A 15,465-nucleotide genomic window follows, 5' to 3' on the forward strand; every position below is an offset into this window, starting at 1 on the left:
CGAAAAAAATGAAAAAAAAGGTAGTATTGAGGATAGAGTGGCAAGGAAAGGCCGCAGCCCCAGAGTCTGGGTGGCAATGCAAGTAGTTCCCAGAGACGTTCATAAAAACCAAGAGTTGGTATGGCTGCCACCTTGGGTGTGGGGGTCAGCTCCTGACGTTCGGAATTTTTGGAGGCCGGCGCTGGGAAAAAGTGAAAAAAAGGTGCTTTTGAGGATAGAGTGGCCAGGAAAGGACGCAGCCCCAAAGTCTGGGTGGCAATGCAAGTAGTTCCCAGAGATGTTCAAAACAAGCAGGAGGTGTTCTGGCTGCCACCTGGGTTGTGGGAGTCAACTCCTGACTTTTGTAATTTCTAAAGGCTGGTGCTGGGAAAAAGGTTAAAAAAAAGGTGGCGGTAGGCTGGGAGCTGTGTCACCGGGGGCTGTGTGGGCTGTCCCTGGAGGATGCCGGGGGCTGCCCAGGCCGGGAGGGTCTCGCAGCCCCTGAGGCCCCACAGGGCAGGGCCCGGGGGAGCAGCGGCGCCGTGGCCGAGCGTGGGGGTGGCTGGTGGAGGCTGGTTGGTGGTGGTCGACTCGATGTGGAAGAAGCGGGGATCAAAGCAGCAGGCACAGGGGGCCCTCTACAGCCCTGGGGGGGGAAAGGGAGCTCTGCTGGGCCAGGGGCAGCCTCCAGGGCACCCGCCGAGCCGGCCCCTATGTTCCCCATCTGGGCTGTGGGCCAGGCCCCTGGGGAGCTGGTGGCCGGGTGTTCCCCGGGGGGAGCTGCTGTGCCGGGGGTTGCCAGGGCTGGAAGCTGGGGAGGGGACGCGCTTAGGGGGGGAAATGGGAGAGATAGTCCCCAGGGGTTGGGAAATTCCCTGGAAATGGGATTTACTGGGCAGGTGAGGGCAGGAATGCTCACCCGGGCTTGCTGAACCCGCCACCCCCAGTACCAAAAGTGCTGGGGGGGACCAGGGGAGGTGGGATGGTGCAGGTGACCAGGGTCGTCGGGGGCTGAAGGTGGCAGAGGGGACAGTACGGACCATACCTGGTGGTGTGGCCTGTGGGGCCCATGGGGCTCCCCCCACTGGGGGTGCCCAGGCTGCGGAGAAGGGCTGCTCCTGCCCAGGCAGTCGAACCAGGGTGGCTGAGCCTGGAAGAGAGACAGGAGCCATGGCTGCGGTCACCTCCTGCGCTCTTGTCCCCGAGAGCATCCCCAGGCTGTGGGTTGGGATCAGTCCCTACCTTGGGGGTAGAAGGTTTGGGGGAGCACAAAAGTGCGAAGCGTCTGGGGCGCCGTGGGGGCCCAGGGGCCGTTCGGTGGGAGCCACAGTGGTGGCAGCACCATCATCGGTCCTCTCGGTCTCTCTGCTGCTAAGGACTCTTTGGTCACCAGGGATGGAATGTGGGGGCTCCCTGTGCCCTGCCCCCTCCTCCAATAGCCTCCCGATCTCCTGCTGGAGGCCTGGTGGGAGATGGGATGGTCTTGGCCACAGTCGTCATAAAATGGTTGAGTTTAACATTGTCAGTGGAATGAGAAAAACGGTGGGAAGAGTTGCTCCCCTGGATTTTGGGGGTGAATGCCCCATTAACACGCTGATGATGCCAAAGTGGGAGGTGCTGTTGACCCTCTTGAGGGCCAAGAGGCCTTGCAGAAGCCTCTGGAGAGGTTGGAGCACTGGGCAATCAGCAGCGGCGTGAAGTTGAAGCAGTAAAAGTGCGGGATTCTGCACTGGGAGGGAGGAAGTCTGGGCAGGAGTGTGACTGGGGAGAGGGGTGGCTGGAGAGCAGCCCTGCACAAAGGGGTCTGGGGATGCTTGGGGCAGCAGCTGAGGAGGAGCCGTCGGTGTCCCCTGGCACCAAGAGGGCAACCCCCATCCTGGGGGGCATCAAACCCAGTGGAAGCAGGCGGCCAAGAGTGGCGATTGTCCTGCTGTGCTCGGCGCTGGTGCGGCCTCACCTGGAGCCCTGGGTGCAGGTCTGGGCCCCACCTTTGGAGAAGGATGGGAAGGTCCTTGAATGCCTCCAGAGGAGGGCAACCAAGCTGGTGACAGGGCTGGAAGGCATGTCCCAGAATAATAGTCTAGTTTGGATTGGAAGGGACCTGCGAGCTCACCCTGTCCCTTGGTAGGGACACCTCCCACCAGACCTGGTTGTTCAAGCCCCCTCCTGCCTGGCCTTGAACCCCTCCAGGGTTGGGGCAGCCACAGTGTCTCTGGGCACCGTTGGCCAGGGTCTCACCACCCTCACAGCAAAGAATTTCTTCCCCTGATCTCATCTCAATCTCCCCTCTTTCAGAGTCAAACATTTCCCCGTCGTCTTATGACTCCCCTCCCTGATGAGCCAACATTAGGAAGCGTTTCTTTACCACGGGGGTGATCAAGCAGTGGAACAGGCGTCCTGGGGAGGTGGTTGATGCCCCAGGTGTCTCCTTGTTTTAGAGGCGTTTGGACCAGGCCCTTAAGAATGCCCTTCTTGGGTGATTTGGGGTGATTTTCCTGCAGTCGGGAGGCAAAGCCGGGCTGTGGAGCCGAGCGCGGTGGGACCCGAGGACGGGTGTGATTGTCCCCAGGCTTTGGGGGACTGTCGCGGGCCCTGTCCCCGCAGGAGGGGACACTGGCCGGGTTCCAGAGCAAGGCCTTGCAGCCCGCGTTGTGGGGGGGGTGTGTCCTATCTCGGTCCCCAAGGGCCGTCCTTGTCCCGGGAGCTCTGTGCTGCTTTCTGCGTGGGGCCGTGTTGGTGGGTCCTGCAGGGACCCCTCTGTCCTGGCTGCCCCTGGGGAAGGGGACAGGGGAGTCCTCCCCTGGCCACTGCCACCCCGCTGGTGGTGGCTCGTCCCTGGGGGCAGCTCGTTGCCCTTTGGGGCTCATGGGCTCCGATTTGGGGCTCATCGGGGCTGTCGTACCTGGGGGGGTGCTGATTCCTGGTGTCCCCTGCACTCACTCCCTCCCCGCCCCCCCAAACAGGCATGGAGCGGTTCTGGAGAAACAACTTTTAATTGAAACAACTTTTTAACACAAGAGAAAAGGTCCTATGGAAGCTACTCTAAACCCCTCTCCCTCCCTCAAATACACCCCCCTCTCCCCAAATACAGCCCTCTCCCCAAATACCCCCCCCCCAAATAGAACCCTCTCCACAACTGCACGCCCTCCTCCCCTAAATACCATGCCCCCCTCCCTATATTCATACAGCCCCTCCCCGAATGCACACATCCCCCTCTCAAATACACATAACCCCCAGCCCCCCCATCATCTCCGTCTCCTGCCTGCGGTGGGACTTGGCCCCCTCTCCTCCCGTGGCCCCCTTGCAAGAGCCCTGCGCTTGCTGGGTGATGTCAGTGGGGGGCTGGGCCCCCGCTTTGTCCCATGCCTCTCCCCCAGGGTGGGCTGGGCTGGGCTGGAGGCAGCTCCATCCCCACATCCACCCAGTGCTCCTGGGACTCTGGTGATGTGTTTGTCCCCGAGTGCCCCCATGTCTCCTGTGACTCTAATGACGTCTCCGTCCCCGAGTCCCCCCAGGTATCCCGAGACTCTGGTGTCGTCTCCAGCTCCAAGTCCCCCCAGGTCTCCCGAGACTCTGGTGATGTCTCCATCTCCAAGTCCCCCCAGGTCTCCCGAGACTCTGGTGATGGCTCTGTCCCTACATCCCCCCAGGGCTCCTGGGAGTTTGTCCCGTAGAGGAGTTCCTCCTGGAAGTGCACGGCCTCCGTGGTCTCCTCCAGGCTTTAGTTGGGGCTCAGCAGCTGCTCGAGCAGCTTGAGGGAGTCGAAGTTTGGGGTGGGGGGGATGGCTGTGCTGGTGTCACCAGGGTCCGTGGGCCTGGGGCTGCTGCCAGGCCTGTTTTGGCCGACCTCCAGCAACCCCCAGGAGCAACGGAAGAGCTTCATGGTCTCCTCCAGAGGCACCTCCTGGGGCACTGCAAGGTCCCTGAGGCCTTGGCTGTGGAGAACAGCAGTGGGGCTGGTGAGGACACTGCTGTCCAGGGAGATGCTGCTGTGCCAGGAGATGTCACCGTGTGAGGAGATGTCGCTGGATGCGCAGATGTGCTGTCCAGAGATGTCTCCACAGGGGTGGCCATGCTGGAGCTGGTGGTCTCTGAAGACCATTCCTCAACGTTGTCACGGCCAGGGATGGAGGTCAGCAGCATGGTGGATGCTGGGGCCAGTGCTCTCCCCTCTCTGCCAGTGCAGAGGTCTCCAGGGTCCAGGCCTCTCCCCAGGGTCTCCAGGCCTGGGGCTGCTGCCAAGACTGTCCTGGCTGACTCACGCCGACTCCCAGGAGCAGTCCAAGAGCCTCAGGGGCTCTTGGGGGTTTGGGGTGTTTTCTTTTCTTTTTCTTCCCTCTCTCGAGCAGAACAACTCCCCCTGGCCCCCGGGAGCTGCGGGCAGTGGGGGTGCAGCTGCTGCAGGGGACAGGAGTTTTGGGGGCAGGAGGATGCTCAGGGGGTTCAGGGTGTGAGGGAGACGCTGAGCAGCAGTGGGGCCGGGAGCTGCCCCAGGCTGTGCCGACATATAATGGGCAACCAGGGGATCAGGCCTAGTCAGCATGGGTTTATGAAAGGCAGGTCCTGCCTGACAAACCTCATCTCCTTCTATGACAAGATGACCCGCTTATTGGACAAGGGAAAGGCTGTGCATATTGTTTACCTAGACTTTCAAAAAGCATTTGACACCGCTCCCCATAGAATTCTCATGGAAAAACTGGCTGCTCATGGCCTGGATGAGTATATGGATCTGCTGGATCAAGCACTGGCTGGCTGGACGGTCCCAAAGAGTGGTGGTCAATGGAGTTAAATCCAGCTGGCGGCTGGTCATAAGTGGTGTTCCTCAGGGCTCAGTGTTGGGACCATTTCTGTTGAACATCTTTATGGATGATCTTGATAAGGACACAGAGTGTATCATCAGTAAGTTCGCAGATGACACCAAGTTAAGTGGGAGTATGGGTCTGCATGAGGACAGGGAGGCTCTCCAGAGAGACTTGGATAGGTTGGATCGATGGGCCAACGTTAACGGTATGAGCTTCAACAAGGCCAAGTGCCCACTTGGGCCCCAACAAGCCTATGCATCACTACAGGCTTGGGGAAGTGTGGCTGGAGCTGCCCGGCAGAAACGGACCTGGGGGTTCTAATTGATAAGCGGCTGAATATGAGCCGGCAGTGTGCCCAGGTGGCCAAGAACGCCAACGGCATCCTGGCTTGTATTAGAAATAGCGTGACCAGCAGAAGTAGGGAGGTGATTGTCCCCCTGTACTCAGCACTGGTGAGGCCACATCTGGAGTATTGTGTCCAGTTTTGGGCACCTCAATACAAGAGAGATATCGAGGTGCTGGAGCGGGTGCAGAGGAGGGCAACGAAGCTGGTGAAGGGCCAGGAGAATAAACCATAGGAAGAACAATTGAGGGAGCTGGGACTGTTTAGTTTGAGGCAGAGGAGGCTGAGAGGAGACCTCATCACTCTCTACAACTACTTGAAAGGACGTTGTACAGAGCTTGGTGCTGATCTCTTCTCACAGGTAATTAGCAATAGAACAAGAGGGAACGGCTTCAAGCTGCAACAGGGTAGGTTTAGACTGGACATTAGGAAACAATTCTTCACAGAAAGAGTGGTCAGACACTGGAAGAGGCTGCCCAGGGAGGCGGTTGAGTCACCATCCCGGAATGTGTTTGAGTTGTTTAGATGTGGTGTTGGGGGATATGGTGTAGGGGAGAACTTTGTAGAGAAGGGTTGATGGTTGGACTCGATGATCCCAAGGGTCTTTTCCAACCTGAATAATTCTATGATTCTATGATCCAAGGGGAGTGCACCTTCCCAGGGTCCAGAGAGGCTGCCATCGCCCCAATGGTGTCCCTGGGGCGTCCCTGGGGAAGGGGCTCAGCCCCCGACCCCGGGGGTGCCCTGACAGGGACCGGGGACCTCCCCCCACACCTTCTGCCAGCCGGACCCAGAAAGGGGCGGCCGCTTCCCGAAGGCACGGTGGCTGCGTTGGCCCCAGGCTCTGGAGCTCGGATGGGAAATGGGCAATAAAGAGATGAAGTTTCCAGGCACTTCCTAGCCAGTGCAGTGATATTTTATATATTTTTTGCCGAGGAGATCAGCTGCAGTGGAGGTAAGCGGCACTGCAGGAAGGGTGAGGCGCAGAAACAGACTCTACAACTCACAGAGAGTTATAAAGCAGGCATCTTTATTACAGCGCTGGGTGCAAGGGGGATTGCTCCTCCAAACTTGCACACTGGCTCGTAAAACAAGCATCTATTTATGATAAAAAGCATACATATTCATTAAGGTGGGCTGGGTTATTATAATTAATTCTAAGAAAAGGCATTACTATTCTAATTATTTCTAGGAACTCATTATCATAAGTCTCCTCCCCTTGCCCCATGCGTACTGTCGCCCAGTGGTCGTGGGCCGGGGTCTTCTGGAGGAAGGCTCATAGTCTTCTTCACCGTGTACTTTTACCTTTGGCTTAGAATGCTGAGCTGGCTGGACCGCAAACCGCGAAACTGGTCCAGGCCAGATGGACACTGCACCCAGACAATTGGATTCCTCCTTAGCATGCAGGCTGTTCCTGCTATCTTATACACAAGGCCATTTCTTTATCTTGGAATGCTGGGCTCCTGGGCTCCGAGCTCTGTTCTTTGCCAAGCTGTACTAAATCTACACTAACTACGTTCAACCATTCATTCTTCGAATCAGTGGGGAACGCTGGGTGCAGGGAGAGGACACGCCTCTGAGTGGGGGCCACCAGCCCCAGCTTGTGTGGACTGCACAGCCCTGATCTTCAGGTGTGCTGGGTGCCCCAGGGCTATTCCCCATTCTCCTCCCTGCTCCAGGGAGCACCCAGACCAGGCTGCTGGGCCAGGAGAGGTCCCTCCCCACAGGTCCCCCTGCAGAGCCCCTGCCCTCGGGGGATCCCCAGAGACACCTTGGAAAGAGCTATGCCCCTCTCTGGCAGACTCAGCCGGCTATTTGCTTCAGTGGCCAGGGCAGCAGCATGGCTGGAAGACGAGGCCGTCCCACCGCCCTCTCCTGCACCCCCTCCTCACTTTTCCCCCCTCCATCGAGGCCACAGACCCCCCAGGGCCTGTTAAAAGGACCCTTTGCCACCACCATTACCCCTCAGGCTGGCCCTGTGCGCCCCCCCTCTGCCCCGCCCACCCACAGCAAACCCCGCCTCCCATTGGCTCACTCACAGCCCTCATCCCATTGCCCCCTCTTTGCGCCACCATTGGGCCAGCAGCTGCACTCGCCCCGCCCCCCCCCCTGCAAAGGCTCCTCTCAGGTGGAGAAAAAAGCAGGAGAAGTTTCATTTTTTGTGAACAGATTGATGACTCTTCTGCACTTCTTTCTCTGGCCCAGCTTATTGAGGTATAAATATATATTTTTTTTTTCTTGTCAAATACTTACCAAAACAAAAAGCGTTTGCTTTGTATTTTTAAATCTCCTACTGTGATCTATAGCTGGATAGCTGTTGGAATGGGAACAAAACTTTAATTTAATTTTTATATTTTAACAAAAATGCATGTGTATTTTGATACTCTGCTGTAAAGAGCAGTTCCCAGTTTGGGAACAGAGGAGAGAACCTTATCAGCCTTAATGTAATGTTGCAGGATTACTCATCTTCAAGGCACAAAGAAGAAGCCTTTCAGAGACTGTTTATTGGTTTTCATACGTTTTGTTAATTTTGCATTTTTACAGAATTTAATTGGCTGCAGGTTGCGGATATTTCGGGGGGGGGGGGGGATGCCACAGCCAAAATAGAGGCATTTCTGTAATATGGACACTTGCAGGGCTATGTGGTGTACAAACCTAGCCTGAGGGTTTGGGTGCCCGAGAACGCTCTTTTCCAGTAGGTAACAGGCACAAAAACATCCTGTAACAGCATCAGGACTCCCCAGAACCCCTTCAGCACAACTGTATTCTCTATAGCAGCCGTTTGCAGGCAGCCCCAGCCAGCGGGACGAGGTGAGGGCTGTCATCTGGGGCTGGGGGTGTAAATGTGTTTCTAATGCCTGTGTCAAACACTTCCCTGTCCAACAGACCGACAATTTGGCTGCAGCCAACGCTTCCGAGGAAGATAAAAGCCATGATGATACAGTCCTGCTGTCAATACAATCCCATCAAGTAAGTGTTGACAAAGTCAAATCTCTTCTTTGAAAATGATGGAAAACTTGTAGAGATGTTTAACAAAACACATGCCTACCTTTTCCTTCTTTTCCCGAAAACCTTCTAGTTACATGAAGAAACCCTTAGGTCCACCCCCACCATCATATATTTGCTTTTGTTGCGGAAAACCTGGCCACTATATAAAGAACTGCCCAACGAACACGGTAAGATTGTGGGGGATTCTGCTGTTACTGAGCTTTTCATTTTTCCCTTGGCAGTTTTGTAACAAATACATGATGAGCACTCATATTAAGAATTGTTTCTCCTGGGGTGAAATACAGAGGTTACAGGGCAATATTGCAAAACCCTTCAAAATTCAAGGGAAACCTGGAATTAAAAATGTAAAATTTTCATTTTTTTAGGTCATACACATTAAATGTGTCCATCGAACTTTCTCTGTGAACTTTCACGCATATTTTTATATATTTCAATACGCTTGACTTTTTTTCTGGTTTTAATGCTTTTTAATGACAGTTCACAGTTTTTAGTATTTTGTATAAAGCAAAGACATTTCTGTTGACCCCACCTATTGAATATTTGCATAGTTTAATTACACAAGTCTCTGGTTGAATGTTCATGCCACATAACGTCAGTCACTGAATGTATGTACAACCTCCATCTATATTGATGGTGAACGTGAGTTTCTCAGTGACTGTTCCGGGCCCTGAATTAAGCTCTGGCTCTGAATCACGCTTTGGAGGAGGAGAGGGTTTGTGTCTAGGTAAAAGGAGAGGATTAAGGGCTTTTGCTGCTTAAAATAATCTTTGAAATGCCATTTATAGTGTGGGTCTTGAGATATGTCCATGTTTCTTGTCTTAACAGGACAAAAATTTTAAGCCTATTCCCAGAATTAAAAAGAGCACCGGAATTCCAAGGAGTTTTCTGATGGAGGTGGAAGATCCCAATACAAAGGGTGTGATGCTGACGAACACCAGAAAATATGCAATTCCAATTATTAATGCATAAGCATGGAATTAATTGAACTGACCAAAAAGGGAACAAAGGAAACCACGTGTAAATATCTGATGGCGATGGAACCGAGTTGGCCACATCTGTAGTTATGGGGGAGGAAGCGTTGTCATTGTATTGTAAGCTCAAAATCTGGGATAATTCCTAATATTAAAATACAGTGGTCCTACTGCTTATGCCCCTGGAATTTGGTTAAACTTGCGAAGTGCCAAGAATCTGTATTTCTGCAAAACAGCGCAGTCATTCTCTTGGAAAGCTCATTTTGCTTCTGTTTTACGTTTCCAAGGCTTCTTGCAAAAATTAACAAATAGCTGTTGGACTGAGATTTCCTCCCCACTCTCTGACTTTTATCAAATCCCCTGTGGGAAACCCACTGAGGTTTTCCTGTTGCTGTTAACTAAGAAAATACTCCTGTGTGCTGACAAGACTGGCTGTTTTAAAATGCACTTGATGGCACTTCTGTTTTTCTGTCTCCTTTTACAGAAGCTGTAACATAGATCTCTTCCATGTATAAAAGGTAATTACTGGAAGACTGACTTTATCTTGAGCCTGTAATTTACATTTACCCTCTGGCAAAAGATGGGATTAGTTTCACCTGATTTCTACCTGTGCAAAAGTGATATTTCTAGCCTGAGCTAATTTCATAGTTGATCCAGTGCATGGGAGAGTTCTGCAGAAGGAAAATTGTTCCCCCCTCCCTCTTCTCGTGCTGTGGCTGTAGCAAAGAAGTTTAAACTAAATGCCTACATCTCGGAAGGCTGATGTGGAGTGAGAATGCCATCTGTTACCTTCCTTTGGTAACATCCAGAGCTTGGAAAAGTTTTCCTATCCCCATGGTCAACTTTTTTCTTTTTCCTTCCCTCCTGCCCTCCAGGGAAGCTTATGCCAGAGGAAAGAAGGAGAAGCCTCCCTTTTTCCCAGAGGAGCCCTCCTCTTCCTCCTCAGACCCTGTTCCAGATGAGTTGTTGTGTCTCATTTGTAAAGAGATAATGACTGATGCAGCCGTTACTCCCTGCTGTGGAAACCGTTATTGTGACGAATGTGTTACTGCCATGTTTTTTCATTCAAAACATCGCATCTGATTTTCTAAAAGCAGAAACAGGAGATGATTAAATTACCTTGTTACCAGACCTATTTCACAGTTATGTATACCCTGAATAGGAAAGGACTCTTTTTGTATAAAGAGAAAATAAAAGGCAGGAAGCTTTTTTCCCTTTTTATATATCTAGTTAAATCCTCTTTCCCTGCGGAAGGATGAGTAGGACAAGAGGCAAAACCACGCAGGTGATTGCAGTATTAGATATTGAATGCACTCCGTTTTTTCACAGCCCTTTCTCTCATACAAAATTATATATATATACGAGTATATATATACCACACATATATATTAGTAGGTCAACTCTGGTGACTTACTGGGTCTGCCACAAACCAGTAATTAGGCATTTAATCCACATTCTTCTCCATGGGAAAGTTGGGTAAAATCTTCAGAACTCAAACCCACTAATGGTTTTTCAAGGTGTGTTTTATTCACTAACCTGGAAGTTGGTGACTTCTCACTGTATGTCTTGTAGTGGAAAAAAGACCAGTCAAGACATCCAGACATATCCCTCTTCAGATGTTCCAATAGTGAAATATCAAAACTGTACAGTTATTTGCTGCATCCTAGAAATGTTTTACACTCTTGAACATTTATAGCTTCATGCTCTCAATTCACGACCATATTCACCCATTAATCATATATGTCTTTTTATAATTGATTGGAACCCCCCCCAAATTTCCTTCTGTTGGCTAAACCTGCTTTAATGACTCTAATTATACACAGGCATTAGAACAGCATTGCTGGAATCTGAGGAACACGCCTGCCCAATGTGTCATCAGATGGGTGTTTCCCCTGATGCTTTAATTACCAAGAAGTTCCTGCGCAAGGTAAGAGGATGACTTTTACCTAAATTGTTGTTGAGAAAAGTCTACTTGCAAAACGGGGAAGAAAATATTAATTTGCATCTCCTTAAGCAAGGATAAATTGAATAAGGCTACATTTACTTTTCCAATATATTCTCTGTTGTTACAGAAGCTGATAACTCTTTAGAGACGATTGGGCAAATTCAGGTCACACTTTTGTTTAACACAATTGCCTCACTTTCAGATTTGGTGTGAATGCTGAAGCACTTTAAATACAGATACTCTTGAGTTACCAGTCGCTAATATCAGTGTTTAAGGCAATGTGTTCATATAGTTGTATGTTGACTCATTTTAGGATTGACAGCATTTGCAGGAATACACAAGTGATCCTACTCTGTGGAGGCTTTTGTTCATGTATCTACCGAAAGTTCATATTACCTTTTTGTAAATGTTTTTCTGCCTCCAGGCTGTGAACAACTTCCACAATGGAACCGGCCACACAAAAGAGCTCCGTAAGCAGATTCAGCAGCAGCAGCAGCTGCCACTTCCTCCACCTCCACCACCGCTCATGGCTGTTCCACCTCCTGCACCTTTTCGGTACCAAATCAGTAAACTCATCAACATGAATATAAAAGACACTGAAATGCTGAAGTCAGATTCTTCTTCCTGAGCTTCTCAGCTAATGATTTATGTCATTAGTAACAGTTCCAGATAATTGTGGGAGTTCTATTTTTTGTTTTCACTTTGAATGAGGACACTTGGATAAGCTGGAAGTGTGCCTCATGCCAGAATTGTCTCAGAAGTGTTGCTTGTTTGGTTTCCTCATCAGTTCTTCCCTACAGGTCTGCCCTGAGAGAGGAACAGTTTTCTCTGGGAGCCCTTTGATTTTAAGTGGCCAGCAATTCCTAAAGAAACAATTTAGTTGTGTCAAACCTTCCTGATTGCATTAATTTCTCTTTAGTACTGAAGAAATAATATTTTCATGAAAAGTGTGAAAGCACTATGATAGGTAAAATTGGCCAGCTTTTCTTACATTACTTTTTTCTACAGTACTTCTATCATCAACATCATACAAGGTGTTTCCACAAGCTTTCTCTTTAAATGCCAGTATCCACAGAGACTTCTCACCATGCTTCATTGGGAATTGGCCAACTTCATTTCTGTAGATCTGGTGAAGATTATTTTGTAAATTATTTTTTTTCATTTACAGTAGTCAGCATTTTCTCACCTTGGACTTTATGTTTCAAGCAGCACTTCAAAACACTGTTTGAATAATAAAAATTTGGGTTTGTTTTTTTTTTGTAGCAATGCCAATAGCATTGTACCTCCTGCTGCTCTGGTCACGGCTGCTGAACCTTCTACATGTTCCTCACTGTGTGTCAGCAGTTTTTTTGGAGAGAAGGTAAGCTTTATTTCAATATATGCAGTGATTCTTGCATTTTAGTAGATTATTTTCCAACTGTTTGCTTTTCCTCCCAATGCCTGTCAGGTTCCTGTAGGAAGACAACCAGCATAACCGAGTCTTCTGGGCCCCCAAGGACAATCAACGTCCACAACAGGTAAGGAACTGTAACGTCAGAATTTCTGTTAAAAATTTACCTTTGTATATACTGAATGGGATTTTTTCCTCTTTTCCTCTCCCCACTCCAAAAAGTCACTCCATGAGAGCCCATTCACCTCTCTCAGCAGGAGGCAGAGCAGGCTGGGAACTGTAAGTATTAGTGCATTATTGCTTGTAACAAGGCCATAACACATAGCTTATATAACAGATGATTTATAATGAAATCGGTATGCACAGATAGTTGCAGAGAATACAAGTGGTAATTAATTTTTCAAATGTCTTAATTTGAATTGGCCTTAACAGAGGAGATCTTTGCTTGTGGAAAGATTATTTAAAAGAAAACCCCAGTACATGACTGAAAAGAGGACTCTGAAAAGCAAACGCTTTTTGAGGAAACTATAATTCCATATAAAACTGAAATATAATTAAAGGATCAGATGGAAAGCCACCCTTTTGATTACTGGCTGAATAGAGTTGAAGAAATTGATTTCCCAATAGAGAGCAGCCTCCAACATTCATTGTATAACACCTCAGTTGATACTGATGGAGCAAATTACTGGAAGAGTCAGTGCTGTTATTTTCTGACAATTTTGAGTTTCTTCAGTGTTGAGATCTCAAACAGCCAAGTGCTTTCTCTTAACTAGAGGGAGAGGAGCCTGTTTTATCTATTATTGCAGTGTCAAGCTGATCCTTCCTTTTGGAATAAATTTGTTCTAGATAGATTGTAAGGGTACACCGTGTTTAGAAAATCTTAAGATAAATACAAACAGAAACCAGGATCCTTCTCACAGATTGTCTAAAAATTCAGTAGGCAAGAAAAATAACAATTGAGGGAGAAGAACAGGCCAAATCCATCATGGTGAGGCACCACCATGGGTAGTATGAAGTGCACCTAAGAAGGGCAGAGGAGCGGCGGGCACTTGGACATGGAGATGCTCTTTGAGCAAGCGCAGCCACCACCCACAGTCCAAAGCTGAGTGTAAGGAGAGGAGACTGAGGGAACTGCTGGGAGAGGATAAGGAAGGCAAGTGTGAGGGTCAAGAAATGAGTGTAGTCTCAAATGAGCAGAAAGCAGGGAGAAAAACACTTGAGAACAAGTTAAGTGCTGGTCACCATGCTCCCGCTTTGTTCCCTTTCCTCTTTACAGAATCACAGAATCACATGGGGTTGGAAGGGACCTCTGGAGATCATCCACTCCAAATGCCCCTGCCAAAGCAGGTCCACCCAGAGCAGGTTGCACAGGAGTTTGTCCAGGCGGGTTTTGAATGTCTCCAAAGTAGGAGACTCCACCACCTCCCTGGGCAGCCTATTCCAGTGCTCTGCCACCCTCACAGGAAAGAAGTTCCTCCTTATGTTTAGGTGGAACTTCTTGCATTCAAGTTTGTGCCTGTTTCCTCTTGTCCTGTCACTGGGCACCACTGAAAAAAGACCAGCCCCATCCTCTTGACACCTACCCCTTAAATATTTATAAGTATTGATCAGAATGCTTATAAATGCCTTTAAAATGAGGGCAGTGTTACAAACAGTGACATGTGTCTTGGGGTTTCTTTAGAAGTTCAAATCGAGGGCACCTGTACCGTGAATGTACCCAAAGGAGGACTCAAGCCCCAGCACTCCCAGCGTCAACACCACTCACTTAGAAGTGAGTGGAAATAAACTTACCCTTCCTCTATGCTTTTACACTATCAAAGCAGCAGCTGTTCTGTGCTGGAAGCAGAAACTTTTCCATGTTCTCAAGTTCTTCAATTTGCAGTAATGTTATGTCAGCAACTAAAAGAAGTTTTGACTTAAATATATGGAGAGAAAAAAAACAAACAAACAAATAAATTTTGGAAGGGAAAAAACAGGGTGACTGTTTCGAATTAACTTCATTTATATTTTTTTTTTGTGTTGTTTTTTTCCTAAGGTCCAAGTCTCCCTATAGTGCTTCATCTTACTCCAGAAGTTCACATACCTACTCCCAGTCAAGATCCCATTCTCCTTCCTTCTCGCAATCCCCACCCTGTCCAAGAGGAGGCAAAGAGAAGAGTCGTAACTGTCATTCTAGGTCAAGGTCACCTGGTTATCACCACTCAAGGTCATGGTCACCCCCATACAGGAGATACCATTCATGGTCAAGATCTCCAGTATTTAGAGGCCAGTCTCCCACTAAATGGACTGTACCTCAAGGGGATGGAGAAAGGCAGCATTTTAACAGATACAGAGAAGTTCCAGTGTATGATGTGAAAGCTTCCTATGGCAGATTTGCTGACTTTGGAGATCCATTTGAAAAGGAGAGATATGGAGAACGGGACAGGAACTATAGAGAACGGTATGAAATGTTTTACGAGGGCCATGCTGTTGGTGCTCAACCAAGGGAGGAAAAGACCGAGAAAGATGATCCAAAAGAAACCAAGTCAGATAAGTCCTCCAACAAAGAGTGTAAGTCAACAAAACCTGTTGGAAAAAGCAAAGCTTCTGATGCCAAACCTGAAAAAAGAAAAAGGAAAGTAGATAAAGAGGTTGATAAACATGAAGCCTCTTCCATAAAGGCCTTCAAACCAGAAACTGCTGAATCGAAGACATCGCCAAAGGGGAAGTCAGAGTCTGGTGGTGAAAAAGGAAAGCGACCCCCAGAAAAGGATAAATTTGCTTTTCTTAACAACGCCACAAAAAAAGATTGAACTTAACCAAGAAACTGGCAAAAAGATAGTGAGTGGAAAGTGATCCAATGTGGAGCTGTTATTACTTATATTTCAGCATCTAAAGAAACAGGACGAAGCAAACTCAAAACATTTAAGACATCGCTGTAGACTTAAGATAGCGTTCTGATATTCTAAAACGTTTTAAACACCTACATTTTTCTAAAGAAGAACATGGGACATAAGGATAAAACTGGTTGTGTCTACCTCTCCATA

General features: G+C 49.0%; 2 protein-coding genes across 2 annotated transcripts; both read left to right on the top strand.

Moving 5' to 3' along the window:
* The first annotated feature begins 4,051 nt into the window (after positions 1-4,051).
* On the top strand, positions 4,052-11,677 carry LOC141466766 (E3 ubiquitin-protein ligase RBBP6-like). Its single transcript, XM_074150852.1, is given in 9 exon segments — positions 4,052-4,111; positions 7,294-7,338; positions 8,011-8,042; positions 8,044-8,094; positions 8,204-8,300; positions 8,959-9,098; positions 9,980-10,146; positions 10,928-11,031; positions 11,474-11,677. Coding segments are annotated over 9 exon segments (900 nt in total).
* A 459-nt stretch (positions 11,678-12,136) lies between these two features.
* LOC141466767 (uncharacterized) lies at positions 12,137-15,231 on the top strand. Its single transcript, XM_074150853.1, is given in 5 exon segments — positions 12,137-12,192; positions 12,313-12,409; positions 12,497-12,576; positions 12,662-12,718; positions 14,475-15,231. Coding segments are annotated over 5 exon segments (1,047 nt in total).
* The last annotated feature ends 234 nt before the right edge of the window (positions 15,232-15,465 follow it).

The sequence above is a fragment of the Numenius arquata genome, chromosome 7, assembly GCF_964106895.1.
Source record: "Numenius arquata chromosome 7, bNumArq3.hap1.1, whole genome shotgun sequence".
Classification (NCBI taxonomy): domain Eukaryota; kingdom Metazoa; phylum Chordata; class Aves; order Charadriiformes; family Scolopacidae; genus Numenius; species Numenius arquata.